This window comes from Apodemus sylvaticus, chromosome 2, assembly GCF_947179515.1.
Source record: "Apodemus sylvaticus chromosome 2, mApoSyl1.1, whole genome shotgun sequence".
Taxonomy (NCBI): Eukaryota; Metazoa; Chordata; class Mammalia; order Rodentia; family Muridae; genus Apodemus; species Apodemus sylvaticus.
Window position 1 is genome coordinate 174,458,058 of NC_067473.1, and position 17,350 is coordinate 174,475,407.

Genomic DNA, 17,350 nt, shown 5'->3' on the forward strand with positions numbered 1-17,350 from the left:
CCAGATCCTGGGAGGTATATGAAGGGTAGCTAAAGGCCAGTAAGCAGCAACCCTCCATGGCTTCGGTTCCTGTCCTATCTTCCTTTCAGGATGGACTGTGAGCTGTAGGACAAATAAGCCCTTTGTTCTGCAAGCTGCCTTTGGCCTTGGTGTATACCACAGCAATAGCAAGCAAACTGGAACACCACTTACCATGCTCTTAAGTAACATCAAAACATTCATAATCCATTGCTTCACCAAGATGGAAGTGGATGGGATCCTTTCTTTGGTCTGCTGTTTCTGGGTTGAATAGAATTTGCATCTCCAGGTATGCAAATGAGGACACTAAGTTTTTCCCATGTAGACAGGTGTTCAGTGAGCTGAACGTGAGCCTGTGAGCCCCATCTAGTCCACATAGCCAAGCACAGGTCTGTGTCCACAGTGGTTATGTAAGCAGAGTACTTTGGTAAAACCTTAATTATGATCATGACAAGAAACCAAATTAGATTTGTTGGCCATCTCCCTCCTTCCCTACAGATTGAACTGATATATTCAATGTTAGGCTTTATGACTACAATTTTCAAATAAAACTAGCAACACATTTGGAAGTGTTGTTTTGTTAATCAGAAGCTTTTTCGGATAACAGGTAGCAGAAATCTCTCCCCAAAAGAACATAAATTCAGCCAAGAATATTAAAATCATCAGACTCAGACCAAATTGTGGAGAGCAATTCTGTTTATGCAGAAATGTGCTTACCCTGCCAACTGGATGATATAATTATTTCCTTTGTATGAAAATGATCAAATTCATTTGACTTTTCTTAATTACATTGAAACCCCAAACCAAATGGACAATTTAGTGTTTTGTAAGGATGTCTTACTCTGTCAGATTAACAGAACCGAACATACAAAATCTCAACGAAAATCTGAAATCCACCTGAGAACTCAGAAAGCATTGGCCTTAGCATGCCACAGCATTTCTCAACACATCCTCAATGCTCTAGGATTTGCATCTAGAAATGCAGTGGCCAGCAAAGGTGTGCCTTGCATAACCCAGGACACACTTCCTCCAACAAAGCTGGACTCCCAAGCTCCCCCAAACAGCGCCACCAACTGGGGAAAACGTGCCTTGGAAACTCACACAAACCACAACCACAGTTCCCTGGAGTCCCCCATCTCAGCAGACAAAGTGGAGAGAGACACTGTGCACACCTCTGAATTTCTGGGAAGTCAATATAATCTTGAAGGAATTCTTCCTCTTTATCCCTTTAGATTTCAAAGTTACTTTTTACATTTCTAATAAAATCCATTCTTGGGCTGGAAAGATGGCTCAGCAGCTAAGAGCACCAACTGCTTGAAAGTCCTGAGTTCAAGTACCAGCAACCACATGGTGGCTCACAACCATCCATAATGAGATCTGATGCCCTCTTCTGATGTGTCTGAGGATAGCTACAGCGTACTTACATATAATTAAATAGGGGCTGGAGAGATGGTTCAGTGGTTAAGAGCACTAACTGCTTTTCTGAAGGTCCTGAGTTCAAATCCCAGCAACCACATGGTGGCTCATAGCTATCCGTAATGAGATCTGACATCCTCTTCTGGTGTGTCTGAAGACAGCTACAGAGTGTACTTACGTGACAGCCAGGGCTATACAGAGAAACCCTGTCTCGAAAACCCCCCCCCCAAAAAAAAATAAATAAAAAAAAAAAAAAGAAAGAAAAAGAGAGAAATGGCAGTTCCTAAGAACCAACACTACAAACTTGTTTGTTTCTGCCCACAAGCCAGATGAACTGTTTACACATTACCACGAACACAGAAGGTATCTTGGTATGGAACATTTTATTTGTCCATGAAACACTCAAAGAGTTTTAGCTTGTGGGAAATAACTTTAATCCCAGAATTGTATATTTTTTTTCCCACATATCCTGTTTTGAATTAGGAATTGATATTGTAATCCATTTCACTACAAGGAAAATATTACAAAATATTTACAGGAAAATATTAAAAATAACTCAAACACAAAAGTCAAGATGAAATAAACTTTTTTCCTCCAGAATTCTCTACTCTAGTGCCCACGGCACAGGAGTCAAATCAAGTAACTAAGACCTCGCTGACAGAATTCCCAAAATGGAGAGTGGACGAGAGGGAGGAGACAGTGCCACAGGGACAGGGCTCAGCAGCAGTGCTTCACATCCTGGTCCACTGGACAGAAACACCGTGTGCAGGGATCCCAGCAGGCAAACAGGAGGAGGCTCCTGGAACTGGGCTTGGAAACCACCCGACAGTGGACGTTGCTCTGCACTAAGTGTAACAAGAGCCTCGTGTTCCACAAACCAGTCCTCTGACCAGAAGCCTGTCCTGGCAGGGCTGTCACAGCAGCCCTTCCATCTCTTTCATAAATGCTTCATAAACATCGTCCTTAGTTTGCACTGAGACGGGAACTGACGGACCAGATCTCGGGGCTGCTTTGGCAACAGGCACAGCAGAGTCATCCTCCGACCTTCTTTGGGGAACAGCAGTAGCCCCCTTATTCTCGCGGCGCACCCTCAGTGCAGTGGGCACAAACCGTGTGACCTCTGCCTTGGGATTGGTGATCTGAGGCTTGGCACTGATGGTAGCTGTGGCTTTCTTCTCGATGGTGGCCGCACTTGCATCATCCGCCTTCGGGCGCTGAATGAGGCTGGGCGGGGCACTCAACACCCCTGGGTTGGGCAAAGGAGCTGGTGGGAAAAGGCCAGGTGGGGCAGGTCCAAGAGGAGGCACCAAGGGCGGGCGCATCATGCCAGGACGCGGGGGAGGGATACCTAAGGGAAGAGGAAGAGAGAGGGGTACAAGAATTAATGACATGTAACTGCAACTAAGGATGGTTAAGACATAGGCTGAGACTGCTCTTTTAGAGGAATTAAACTGAACTCCCACAGCCTGTTATGTGAACGTCAGGAATATGATCTGACAGAAAGAGACAGAATACTTTGAAATCACATTCGCCTTTAGTCTGGATCACTGAATTCACAAGATTTCCTTCTTCCAAACACTGTCCGAGTTGAAAAATGTAACATCAGGCTGACAATGCCAACTGGTGGCAGACAGTTTCCAATCTGGAAGTCCCAGGATGCTATGCTGGCTGTCTAGTGTGATGTCATTAAGGTCAAGGTCGATCCCAGAGCACTAGTTAGTTTCTCCCACTTTCACCCAGTGGACAGGGAAGGATTTTGTCCTGATCATTAACTGGAAATGGAGAGAGACCATGATCTGTCTTTTCAGAGTTTACAAACTTCTGATAGCTGCAACACACACATATATATCCCATATCAGATTGTAGTTTTTTCAAAAGCCACTTAAGAATCAAATCTGCATTAAATCTGCACTGCTGATACCTAAACTCAGTTATTCTACACATCACCAAGACTAAGAAAACACCTCAGCTGTTGTGTTTTAAGAAGCAATCTTCAGACACAGTACAACATTCAGTGTGCTGAACCAAACCCTGGCCATAGCAAAAGCCCGTGATGATATTTGTAGGACTGACTTGGACGATGGGTAGAGGAGGGAGCATCCCTTGTGATTTAACCTGAAAATGGTAATTGTGTAGGCTCATGGGGCACCACTGTGCCTGTTCTCACAAACCTCAAACAGAGCCTTCTCACTGTGGACGGCCTGAAGGGACGAGTGGAAAGCAATGTGAATGAAGGCTCATGAAGAGCACACTCCCATGCAGACCCACGCAAGATGTTCTCACAGGGCCACAGAGCACACAGGCAAGGCTAGCTTTGTCACAGAAATTGACAAACTACCTGGAGGGGCAGGAGGAGGTAGCCTTGGTGGGGGTCCTCGAGGAGGGGGCCCAGGGGGCAGGCCTGGAGGTGGGCCTGGGGGAGGGCCAGGAGGTCGGCCTGGTGGGGGTCCTGGAGGTAAAAGTCGTGGTAAAGGCCCTCGGATTCCTGGCATTCCAGGTGGTCTCAGGAATGGAGGAGCCCCTGAAAGAAGAAAAACCAACGTGGGTCAAATTGTGGTATGAAAGCAACTTGCATAATCAGTTTATTCAGAAGTGAGATCTCATTTAAATAAAAAGCATGGAAATAAAATTCATTCAACACATATTTGAGCTCTATAAAAAGGTTATCAGATTCGTTCTAGATTGATCCATTTAGGTCCCAGCTGTAATCTATGAGATAGCATTAAGCAAAACCAATGCAGAACTGGGCTAGTCTGTCATAATCAAGCACTAAAGAAAGTCTAATTATGCACAAGTGTCCAGCTTACAAAATCAGACAAGACCCTTCATAAGAGGTGACTGTAAGAACTCTGAGCTACTAACAATGCTCACACAATGGACGGCTTTCACTCCCCCTTTGAGAAGCCTCTACAGAAAACATCAGTACTGATGACACATGCTGTTCTGAAGGAATGACTTCACTCTGGCTTGGCTGGAAAAAAAAAGCACTTACTCCTCCTCCTGGGGGTGCTTACCTGGGGGCGGCCCAGGAGGAAGGCCTGTGGGTGGTCCAGGAGGCCGTAAGGGTGGGGCAGGTGGTGGTCCAAGAGGTGGTGGTCCTGGCATGGGAGGTGCTTGTATCTGAGAAGCAGGAACAGCCTGTGGAGGAGCCTGCTGCTGTGAAGAGGCAGCAGACGTGCTGTCAGAGTGGGAATCTTCTTTATGCTGCTTTTGCGACTGCTTTTCTGCTTCAGAATCATCAGAGTCGTCGTCATCCTCCTCCTCTGAAAATTCCTCCACTTCCCTTCCTTCCTCAGGGATTTCCTGACCTGAAAAAAAAAATCTAAAATGCTGACTTCTGTTTTACAGCTTGGAGAATAGCAGTGGACAAGAGCACACTACAGCTGGCTGTGTTGGCATATGCCTGCAATCCAGCACTTGGGACAGAGGAGCAAGACAGCTCTCTCTTCACAGTTGGCTTAGTCTACACAGTAAGTCAAGCGAGCAGTACTCTGTTCATCTGTAACTAGTACAGCAGTAGAAGGCCCAGGCTGTCAGAACAAGAGACTTGGAATTAAATGGCACTCAGGGCTGCAAGAGGGCTTGCTAGTGAGCCTGACAACCAACTCAGTCCCTGGACCCAGCGGGAGCCACAGAAAATCTGACTCCCACAAGTCGCCCTCCACACACCAGCTCCAGACCACAGGCTGCACAGCCTTCCCCAGAACTAGTGCTTTCAACAGCTCACCAGCACTGAAACTCTGGGCAGCCTACCAATGGCTCCATATCTTAGGTTTCACAGAATACACTCATGGCTCATTTCAGAGCTGCTGACTATAAATGAAAGACTCTACGCTTAACAAGTGGCACAAGGAAATGCTAGCGATTCATGCGTCCCTGCTCCGAACCTGCCATCCGCAGCATCATGGCTTGGAGAGGAGTCAGCTCCTTCATGCTCTTCTTCTTCTTCCTTGATTTCCCAGGCATATCAGCAAATCGGACGCTCAGACCTACACAGTCAAGAAGGGATGAAATGGGAAAGAATCACCAAAATGTTGTAGAAATGGTCACGATAGAGCAGAAGCTGTAAAGACTATGAATGACTATAACCCATTACATGATAGAAGACAAATGTAGAGACGTATTAAAAGTATTCAGTGCTGTGCTAATTGGTTGCATATAAAATATACATATTCTATATGTTCAGAAAATGTTAGGATACTTAAGAAATATATAAACTGAATTAGATAATTCAATTTTAAGCCCTAAACATAAAAGCTGAAACAGTAAAGATGTGTCTTAAAGTAACAATTTTCTTTAGCAATTCAGTAAAACAGCAAGTCACAGAGAGGAAAGCCGACCAACTCATGAAAGCAGCACACCCTAGTAACCAACAGAGAATAGAAGACAACCGAGTCCACAGCTGGACTAAGGTGCTGGGTAAGGGAAACCCATCATAAGCATGCAGGGTGCACCCAAAGGACCCGGCGGGTTACAACAGAAAATTAGTCATCTAATTATGACAAAGGGCCCCACAAAAGGTGGGAAAATCTTAGTACTACCTTAACAAGCGCTTCAAGATTCTGACTAGTCCTCAATAGCGCTTCCACTACGGAATCCTTGAGCAATACAAAGACCTCCTGCACCGACAGACTTCTACTGGCGACACTGACCACACTTCTGATGTGGTGGTAGACCTCTTAGCTGACACTTAAGGAAGGGCATATTTCTCTGTGGGCACAGCTTTAGTTTAGCTTGGACTTTTACTGCCCAGAGAAATGCTCAGCTATGGTAAAGGCAGTGTCCAGTGAGAGGATGCACAGCTGGGCTAGCCATTTGAGGTCCATGCACACTGATGGACGGACACATGAGAACCAACGGACTGCTCGCACAGGCCTTTATCACAACACTCAGTAGGAAGAATCAGGTGGATTTCAGTCAGTTCAAGACCAGCCTGGTCTACACAGTAAGTCCTATGCTAGGCAGGGCTACATAGAAGACCCTGTCCCAGCCCTCCACCCCAGTTCCCAATGACCCCAACCACAGCTGGCAGCCGCAGCTGCAGCGGCAGAGTAAGAGGATATGGTCTCACAGGAGAATCCGGCACCTGGAGCTCCACCCCACTCTCCTAAGACCAGTTCCAACTATGAGTCTATAGTTTTCCAGTGTCAGGCTTGTTCTTACACTAACTTATGACAGATTTCTTTGATACTTTTTTTTTTTTCATTTGTAATCTTGATTAAGGAACACGTATGCATTCCCGAGAGGTCTGGATAATCCAGCTCGGAGGGATTTAATATCTTGAAGCCTCCAAGGCACAAGATGTGCCTAAAAGAGTACCTAAAACACCCACGTGCAGGAAGCACATACAGTAGGCAGGGCTGTGGTGCGCAAGTAGGATGGGCATTTGCTGATTTTATAAATAAGAATACAGTATAGAGCTACCCACCTGGAGACTGCAGCCACAGTTCCTAAGAAGCGCCCAGCTACTAGGTTTTCACATGCCCAGCTGCTTAGTACCCAAACACAGTGATTAAAATTTTTGTGACAAAGCATAACAACTGGGGACACAACTGGGGACACTGCAGAACTGGATGCAGTTAGTATACACTAAGTCTTAGGTTTACTCCCCAGCACCACACACATACAAAATCTTTGTGAAAGGTGCTTCACAGCTGACCCATGGAGAACAGATTGTTTTACATGCAGTCAAAGTGTGCTGGACAGGTGCTTTTCCCAACTAGTAGACATTATTAAGAGTAAAATTTTGAATGATTTATAAATACAAATATAGTACATACATGTATAAAAATATACTTTTATACATATACATACTATATAGTCATACATTTCAATGTAATACATGTGCATATATATATATATATATATATATATATATATATATATATATATAATTACAAGTATATATGAATTATAAAAATCACCCAGTTTATGAAGGATACCATGAATAAAAAATCTAAAAAGTTTCCAGTATAGGATTTTTTGGGGTTTTTTTGGTGTTTTTCGAGACAGGGTTTCTCTGTGTAGCCCTGGTTGTCCTGGAACTCACTCTGTAAAACAGGCTGGCCCCGAACTCAGAAATCCACCTGCCTCTGCCTCCCAAGTGCTAGGATTAAAGGCATGTGCCACCACTGCCCAGCCCAGTATAGGGTTTTAAATAAGCTTATTTAAAAACTGGATATTCTTCCTTTCCTACTGCATGTTCATGACAGAATATGTTAGCAATTTCATGATACTAAATACTATTTTTGCCTAACTAAAAGTGGAGTTTCTTGCATAACTTTTTAAAAGCTACATGTACTATTTCCTCAAAAACATCTGTAAGAATAATATGTCAAAACCTTTCAAACTTTCAAGACAAATGGTCAGGTATGGTGGCTTATATTTCTAACTCCACAACTTGGGAGGCTGAAGCAGGAGGATCACCATGAGTTTAAGGCCAGCCTAATTAACAATGACTGACCTGTCTCAAAATCAAGCCAACCAAACCAGGAATAAAAGTGGTCCTGAGCTGGTGAGTTGGCTTAGGAGGTAAAGGCACTCACCACAAAACCGAATTACCCAAGTCAAATCCCCAATACATGCATAGTGGATTGATAAAACCAACTGTGAGTGCTACATATATGCTCCAGCATGCATGTACACACAGCCCCCCCCCCCCCCCAGACAAACAGACACACACACTAAATGTAATAAAAGCACATTAACAAAAGCCAGGTCTTTCTGCCCTGGGCTTAGCAGTGTCAATCTATACCCTGGCACAGTCCCCTGCACACACCTGACTTCTTCTCCTCAGTGTTGTCACGCTCACTGTCATCGCGGTGCCCAAACTCATCCCCATCACTCTCTGCGTCCGATCTGTCAGTGTCACTGTCCTCAGTACTGTCATCATGCTTATCCTGATCCATGTCCTCAGGATAGCCGTCGTCTTCACTGGTGCTGGACATATCGTCGTCATGAACCCGCTGAGCTGAAGACAGAAGAGCACAAGGATCACGACATGGTTGGCTCTCCGGTACCCAAAGATAGGCATGCTGCCTTAGCTCAAGGTAACCTAATTCTGTACGCAATGCCAGCTATCATGTATTATGATGATATTTGTATTGGGTAATAGTTTTAAATTCTTTTTTGTTTTCTTGTAAGAAGTGCAAACCAAGTGTATTAGAAACGATTGTGTAAAGTCTCACACACAATCAGTGATTCTTGTCAGCGCTATCAAAACTAAGAAGAGCTCTTCCTGTCTCACGGGAATTGCAGCAGCATCTCTATCAGGCAGATCTGCTAAATTATCCACGGGGTACACGCAGGAAGTGCACGGCATCCTCACGCATTTCCTATGTCTGCATGTGGTGAACATGTTAAGGATGGCCACCATGGAAACAATCCTGAGAGGAGAGGGAAGGGCACTAGAGGCAAGCCCCTCCCCTCCTACCAAGTTCTGGACTGTAGAGCACATCTTCGTCGCGCCTCCGAGGGGGGAGATCCAGAGCAAAGCCCACTTTGCGGCCATACATCTGCAGAACTTGAGGAGGAGGGGGGCCAGGTGGAGGGCCGGGCGGTTTTCTGCCAGGGGGCAAGCGTGGAACACCGTGTCCCAGGAGAGGAAGGATAGAAACGGCCCGAGCTGGAGGCCTGTGGAAGACAGGACAGTGGCGGTGAGTAGTAAGGAGGCTCTCCGGGCTCTCCCGCCCACAGCCGTCTACTCAGCCACAGACCTCGAGGTACAGCAGCAGCCCGCCATTATGTACAGTCTCCTTACCCATATGCCGAGGTTTTCTTCAGGATGGAGGGGGGTTGGGCACCAGGAAGAGGAATGTCCTGGATCAAGATGTTGGAAGGAGCATGCGGCATGTCTGGCAAAGGGATGCTCTCCACTTCCACATGCTGGGCGTTCTGAAACACACAAACCCAGCTGAATGGGACCGATCCAAACTCACCTCCAGAACTTAAGTCTTCTGAATTTGTTTTCCATCTAACACTAAGACCATGAAAAATGGCTGAAATACTCAAGCTAACACTTCTGAATTGAAAGATTATTTCATGAAGAACCCAAATACAGCTCATCCTTTCTCCTATAATCCCTATCATCAGCTGATTCTTTTTGAATATGATTTGAAACAGTTGCAGTTTTGAAGAAATCCAACCGTTCAGAGTAGTGGCAGGGCAACCCTACTCCTTGGGACAGAAATATACACCATTAACAAACAATAGATATCCTCCACACCCATCCACCTTTCTTCAATTGTTTTGTGTTGTTGGAAACCCACCATCTATCTTACAAACACCATGTCATTTGGGTTTCTGATTTTCTGCCATGGTAAAGGGAAATTTACAGCCAGCTATAAAAGCTCTCAGAAGCGGACATATCCCAGCCTTCTCAATCAACTCCGGACACCTGACTAGGCTGGCAGTGCCAGCAGAGCAGTTTTTGCTTGGCTTGGAAGTGTATCCCCATGGAGCAGTAACAGTAAAAGAAGCAACACTGAGCCTCATCCATGACTGTGGACAGTCTCCAATCCCAGGAGAGGAAGAGGGGCGTGTACCACCATGTCTAGCTCACTCTTACTAATTTTTACCATGCGTTGTTTCTATTATCACCAGATTATTCTAAAAACAAACAAACAAACAAAAATTCTGAGTAGTATTTGCTTGTGAAAATAGATTGATTTGCCAGGTGCTGGTGGCGTTCACCTGTAATCGCAGCACTCTGGGAGGCAGAGGCAGGTGGATTTCTGAGTTCGAGGCCAGCCTGGTCTACAGAGTGAGCTCCAGGACAGCCAGGGCTATACAGAGAAACCCTGTCTTGAAAAAGCCAAAAAAACAAAACAAAACAAAACATTGATTTGATTATCTGTGTCCTGCTAAGGACACCTGGGCTGTTTCCAGTCTTTGCCTTTTACTGTTACAATTTCTCTAAGTACAAAAGATCAAATTTGCTAGCACATAAGGTACACACTTAATTTAAAAAACCCCTGTTAAAAGGAACAACCTGCCCCTCTTCAGGTCTCTCTGGGCAGCTCACCTTGACCGCGTCAAAGTACTGGCTCAGCTGCGCTCTCTTCTGTTCATACTCTACTTCCAGCTTTCTCAATTCTTTGTAAATATCTGGGTTTTCTTTTTCATAAAGTCGTAGAATTCGTTCAAAGGTCTCCCGCAGCTTTTTCCGCTTGTCTTTCAGTACTTTCTCATTCAACTGTGGCTGTTGCACTGGGTTAAACTCTAGGAGAAAAGCATATCTAGACTTGTAAATGAAGAGTCACATCAATAAAAACCTCCTTCCTGAATACATCCAGATCCCATATTTCATTTCTGAGTCCTGAGGGGCTATTCTCCCAGTCCTGCCCAATCATATCCCCAGATCCTTCCCAGAAGTGACCCACAGGCTAGGACTGTAGCACCTCAGTTGCAGGCAAAGCCCTCTCTGGAACTGTCAATCAAGGGCAACTTTCCCACCACAGCCTCGTCTCCAGCTACCACTAATGGTGTACACTCCTTCCAGTTTCCACCCCAAGCTATTCATTGGCGTGGTGCTGGAGACCTAAGCACACAGTCAGTCTTATGGGGATTTCTAGTTTTCTCCTAGAGGCAGCTTTATTTAGGGGTCAATTATGGAAACCAGAATATACTGTTCTATTTTAATCAGTTTGAATGAAAATTACGCCTCTAGTGATTTAGGGTTTTTTCTTCTTTTTCTTGAAGCACAAAATGAATTAAATCTTTTCCCAAATCTTCCTACTAACTTGATTTAGTCAAATCTAGACAATATTATTACTGCATCATTCGTAGTAAATAAGAATTCTTGAGTGTATATCTTTTCTAATTCCACTAATATAAAGGTAAAGTGAAAATATCATTAAATCTGAAAAATTATAAAGTGAGCTGGCCAGACAAGGTCTTTGTTATCTAATTACAAGTTCCTCCCTTCTAGAATATGGGATCTTCAGCTTGCAACAGGTCTCTTTCTTTCCTTAGCATTAAAACAAAATGGTACCCAATAGGAGCCATCAAGTTGCTGATTCCCTAGGCTGTGCTGCCTGCCTTTGTAGACAACAGACTGTGACAGTCTTGGTTAAGTCTGGCCCTTTCCTACACTCTTACCCATTTCATCCAATTTCTCCATGTCCCGGATAATCTGTTTGGGATCTTTCATCTTCAAAACCGCGGCTCGGACCATCATGCGCTGTTTTTTGTTCTTGGAAAACAAGGGAGAGGAAGACTACTGAGAAAGAAGCCGGGCACTCTGGACATTTTACCTTCACTTTGCCTCAAGAGTCTAAGAAGAAATTCAATTTTCTCCTTTGTTTCTAATCACGTGTTTAAACTTCCAGAAACAGTTATGAGAATTATTCTTCTCAATAATGTCTAAACTTTAGTGAAAATGATGCTCTTTTAAGTATTTTTTCCTACCCAGTTATACTGTTAGCAACTACTTAACAGAAAAACTTAAAACTTAAAAAACGGGGAGGGGTATAGTTAAATAAAAAATACTATGCTAGACAGGGAAAAATTTTTAAAGATTTTCAAAGATTAAGGCTAAACGATAAACAATAAAGCCAACAGAGATTATAAAAGGTCCCGCAAAGCATCCCAAGTGATACCCGATGTTCACTGCTTCAAGCACTCTGCCAAAACTTAATAGTTAATGACACATACAAAGATATCCAACAACAGTTATTGGCATTCACTTAATAAGAAAGCAGCTACGTTTTGATAAATAGTAAAAATAATTAGTTTCTCAAGACAGGGTCTGATGTAGCCCAGGCTAGCCTTCAACTCCTGATATTTTTGTCCCTGATCTCTTTATCCAAAGTGCTAGGATTATAGGCATGAATTACCATACTTAGCTTAAGAACTATTTTCAAAAGTCATTTTAAAAATACAATTTTGCTTATCGGAGTATGTTTGTGTGCATGGGCACGTGTTTATGGGTTCTTGTAGGGATCAGGAGGGAGTTGGATTCCTCTCCTCGGAGATGGACTTACAGATGGATGTGAGTCACCCACCCAGCATGGATGCTGGGCAGAGAACTCAGCTCCTCCGTAAGAGCATAATGTGCTGCTGACTCCCGAGCCATCATTACAGCCCCCAAAGCATTTTAACTTAACGAGGAAAGAGAATCAAATAGACAATGTCATACAAGTCACCATGAATCAAATCTCCAGAGTTACATCAGTTTTTAAACATAGTCAATTTTCTGTTTTTCATCATCAGTATAGTATCTTTCCTGGCTTATAATTTTAAATTTCATAAATCTCAAAACAATACACAGAATGCGTCTAAATTCATACCTTTTTCAATTCTCTTTTCCGGGCTTCCTTTCCTAAGGAGAGAGGGAGCAATGATATAACTCAAATTCCCACCATTAACATCACTACAAGCTACCACAATCCCTTCTTCTGAAAGGCTAGGAAGCACTGGGACAGGTAAGAGTGTCGGCGGCTTTGACCCACTAGGGAACTTAGTGCCTCTAACCTCTCAACCCAACATGCCAAGATGTGTGCTTTACAGACAAATAACTGAACCACAAGGAGGAAAAGAGATTCTTTATTCATGCATTTAAAAACTCATTTGTTTAAAAACTCTAAGGCAAAAAGATTTAATTTTATCCTGCTAGCCAATCAACTTTGAGAGAACAAACATTCTAACAATGACTTAATTTAACTATAAGAATTCTACCTGACTTCACACAGCCCACTCCACCAATGCTGGGCTCAGGCCTGCCAGTTGTGACCCTTCCCTCCACCGCCCACACCAAGGCACTCACGGGCTTGGTCCGTGGGGTTCATAAACTTCCCACTCTTGGTGGAGGATGTTGATCTTCGCCCCATGGTGAAAGTTTATGATTTACTTCTTCATTAAAAAAAAAAAAAAACTAGAAAAAAAGATACAAAGAACTCAGTTTATCTGTATGTATAAAATGTCTTCCTTTTAAGAATTTGCATCAATTTCTAGAATGAAATATCCCTTTGGTCCTCCACTGGTAAGAACATGCTCTTTAATTTTGAATGAAGCATCCAAGAAATATGTCTTTACCTTTCTTGACCACAAAAAAAAAAAAAAAAAAAAAAAAAGCTAATATTTCTACTAGTCAAGCCAGTGAGAATAGCATTAAATACTCAAAAGTTTAACCCTTTCCTATGGATTATATAGTGCTGTTAACTGAATAAAGAAATCAACTAGTACCAAAGCACTTACAATGCCATCGCTTGGAATATACAGACTGAGCCATACGGGACGAACTCAACTATAACCCATTTAGAAAATGCTCTAACAATGCAATGCAAACCCTGAGGACAGCCTCTCTTTATATATAAGGCAAAATGAGACAGGAGTAGGGCTAAAGAATCTAGGTTAAAGGCAAATGCATGCTCTATACTGTTTCCCTGAGATGTGTACTGTTCATTCAACACAACAGATGGCAAAACACAATCCATTCAAATGTATTTATCTTGATTTAATACCAAGTCAAATGATTTATGACTCTCAAGCAAATAAATAATGAAGTACTAGAACTCCTCACATTTAACATTAAGATATCTATTTGTTTCTTACTAACACATATGACTCCTGATTTATATATTTTAAGGGGATTAAAGTGGTAATCATTGTAGGGAAATATTTTAGGGCCAGGCTTTCTTAGTATCACGTCTTTCTCTTCCATTTCAAATGAATGAAACATTCAAAAATTAGCCTTGCCCATAGTAAAAAAGGAACAAATGTTTCCCGGTGAAAGTTGGGTGACATTTTCCTACAGGCCACCCTTCTTGTGGCTCCCCTTTGAGCATGAAATAAATCTACTTTCTTCCTAGGCTGGGAAAGGGAAGATCCCGAGGTAAATTTAAGACTCTACAACTCTAATTCTCTTGGCTCCTTGGTTGAGACGTTTTAAGTTGCTTTAGTTAATGCTTCTTTCATCAAAGGTACAACTGCCCGGCTCCCTGCTACTTCCCAGGTATTTCAGAACTGATCGGTGTCGATTATTTCATTATAAATGTCTCTTTATCAGAAAGCAGAAGGGGCACGAGTTTGGAAGGGAAGACTAGGGTACTGATTACAGAGAACTAGAAAAAAGGCACGGATACATTTTCTAATTTTTATCGTATCTTTAGTGTCTCCCTTCTTAAACCAGCCTCAGGTTCACGTTTTGATGCCATCCCATCACACACACACTAAAACAAATCAGCTACGAGTCAAGGAGAATTTTTACAAGACCACAGTGCCTCCATCCACAAAAGTTGTGAGAAACAAGGTCAAAAGATCATGGGACAAAAACAACACAAGTGCAACCCGACCGGTCCAGGTCTGAAGCAGGCCTCAACCCAACTGCCGAAACCATAGCGACGGTTGATACTGACTCGAGCGGCTAGACGTCAACCCACGGCCACCGGTTGACGCACTCGGGAGTGGAACTGACCCAGGCGGCGAGATCGCCCCAGGACCCGCCGGACGCAGCGCCCCGCCAGCCCCCGAGCCCTGAAACCCGTGGCTCCCGCCACCCGGGCGCAGCGGAGGAAGAGCGCGGCCCCTGGGCCTTGTGTCTCAGAGAAGGCTTCGCAGGTCCCGGGGAGGGTCGGGGAAAACGGAGCACCTAGTCCCCACGCACTCACACGACTGCGAGGCTCCCGAGACGGCGAGAGCAACTAGCGGGCGGTCCCCGAGGACTCTCTGCGAAGGGGCCTTCACCTCTGCCCCTCGGTCAACCACCCAGGCACCGCCATCTTGAAACCTCGCGCCCCTCCGCCAGCTTTACGTCACTTCCTGTACCCGCGGACAGCGCTCTCACCGCGTTGCCAAGTACTGGGACCATAGAGAGAATGCAACAACCTCAGAGCCAGAGTTACTTCCGCTCTAATTTAATATCCGATTGGATAGCTATAAGCCAAGAGACCCGCCTCGTTCCTGCAGTGTCGATTGACACTAATATAACCCAATAAGAATAAAAGGCAAGAAAGCTGCTATTTGACCAATTGCGCTCGGAATTCTGACGTATTTCCTGCAGTTCCTTCTCTTAGGACACAAGGTAGCGTATGCGTATGATTCTGTGTCGTCCATTGATTCGGTGTTAGTTGTGTGTTAATGGATTCTGTCCTTCAGGAATGCCTCCATAGAAAACAAGTTACTAGATAACACTAGGCATCGAGTCTAAAGTACTCAGCAAACACCAGCCCTCTAAATCTACAGCATGTGGTGAACTGAACAAATAGTGCCAATGGGAGACTCACAAATGGATAGTCTACACGAAAATGTATATTTTAAAAGAGAAACAGGGTAAATTTGTGGATTTTCCAGAGGAAAAGTTAGTACGTAACACTTCAAATGATCTTTTCATCAACCCACACTCCTTCATGATGTCATCGTGTCATTGCACACTTTGATTTATCTGACGTCTTTTTCAGGTTTTTGTTTTGTTTTGTTTTTGAGACAGGGTTTCTTTGTATAGCCCTGGCTGTCCTGGAATTCACTCTGTAGACCAGGCTGGCCTCGAACTCAGAAATCTGCCTGCTTCTGCCTCCCAAGTGCTGGGATTAAAGGCGTGCACAACTGTCCGGCTCCTTTCAGGGCTCTTTAGAGTCTCAGAACGTATGGATAGTGTCTATATAGTAAGGGAATTTGTTATGATGACATAATGTCTGTGGTCCAGCTCCCCATTCCAGCTGTGAATGGAAGTCCATGAATCTATAGTTGCCCAGTCCCACAAGCCTAGTAGATTCTAACTGATGTGCTGGCAAGAAAATGCAACCTGGCCAAGAAGAGCACATCTTCTCCCAATGACCTTATATACGCCTCCAGAAGAAGGTGTGATCCAGATTAAAGGTGCATACCACCACACCTGGATCTGTACCTTAAACTCAGAGATCTCCTTGCCTTAGTCTCTCGGGATACATAACCACTATGCCTCAAGATCTTCATGCCAAGATCCAGGTCAGAAACGTGTATCTCCCAGTCTAAAGATCTGGATCACAGGTGAACCTTCCAATTCTGGATTGTAGTTCATTCCAGATATAGTCAAGTTGACACCAGGAGTAGCTGTTACACTTCCCTTCTACATCTTCATTCCTTAAGACTCCTCCCCACCCTTTCCCCTTTAAGTAAGCATTTTAAATGAAATCTTCATAAAGCTCACACTTGGTTAGTTTTCAATTTGGTCTCAGCATCTTTAACAGAAAAAGTTCCACAGGGAGTTTTTGACATCAGGTATTTTGAAATAATTGATGGAGGTGTATATTAATTTTTACCATGTTGTAGATAGACACTAATGTTAGAATTTATTACTAACTAATAGAACTAAGTGTGTCCCCTAACAATGTAACATCAATACCATACATTAGCTTTGACTTAGTGGGAAAAAAATAAGTGTTCAATAAATAGCCTCCCATCTTGCCAGCCTTCTGCCTCATTGTTTAGATTGATAGGAATGCAGTCCTATGCCATGATACCTAGGTGTGTCATTAATTCTTGTTTTGATTACTCTTTGAGTGTCAGCAATAGCAAGAGCTATTCATAAGATACAAACCAGGTAATACATTTTGAAGGTGACACAAATGATAGTATTTTGAAACTAATTTACAAAAGCAGTGATAACAGAAATTAATACATCTGAAAAAGTTATATGCCTAGTTAAAATTCTTCATCTGCTTGTAAGATTTTCATGAGATATACTGAATATTTTATTCCAATGATTTTGTTTTTTTGTGCTCAAAAAACAAAGCAGCTATAACAAGGCCGTTCTCAGCATTGTTACATATAATGTTTTTTGAAATAGACCCTAAAAATGGCTCAGTGAGAACGTGTAGATGAAGGGCTTAGAAAACAAATGCTGTATCTACAGAAATTAAGTTCAATCTATAGACCGCCATAGCTTTTCCTTTTTCTGATTTCAGGTGGCAATTAACATAGGTCTGCAAACGTTTTCTGG

At 43.5% G+C, this 17,350-nt stretch overlaps 1 protein-coding gene across 1 annotated transcript; it reads right to left on the reverse strand.

Annotated features, from left to right (window-relative positions):
• Positions 1–1,798: 1,798 nt before the first annotated feature.
• On the reverse strand, positions 1,799–13,306 carry Wbp11 (WW domain binding protein 11). Its single transcript, XM_052175149.1, has 11 exons — positions 13,199–13,306; positions 12,723–12,754; positions 11,533–11,626; positions 10,457–10,653; positions 9,194–9,327; positions 8,867–9,066; positions 8,213–8,404; positions 5,322–5,423; positions 4,449–4,742; positions 3,773–3,955; positions 1,799–2,782 (listed from the first exon to the last, which is right to left on the reverse strand). The coding sequence occupies exons 1-11, from the start codon at positions 13,260–13,262 to the stop codon at positions 2,349–2,351; spliced, it is 1,926 nt and encodes a 641-aa protein (XP_052031109.1). The 5' UTR covers positions 13,263–13,306; the 3' UTR covers positions 1,799–2,348.
• Between the last annotated feature and the right edge of the window lie 4,044 nt (positions 13,307–17,350).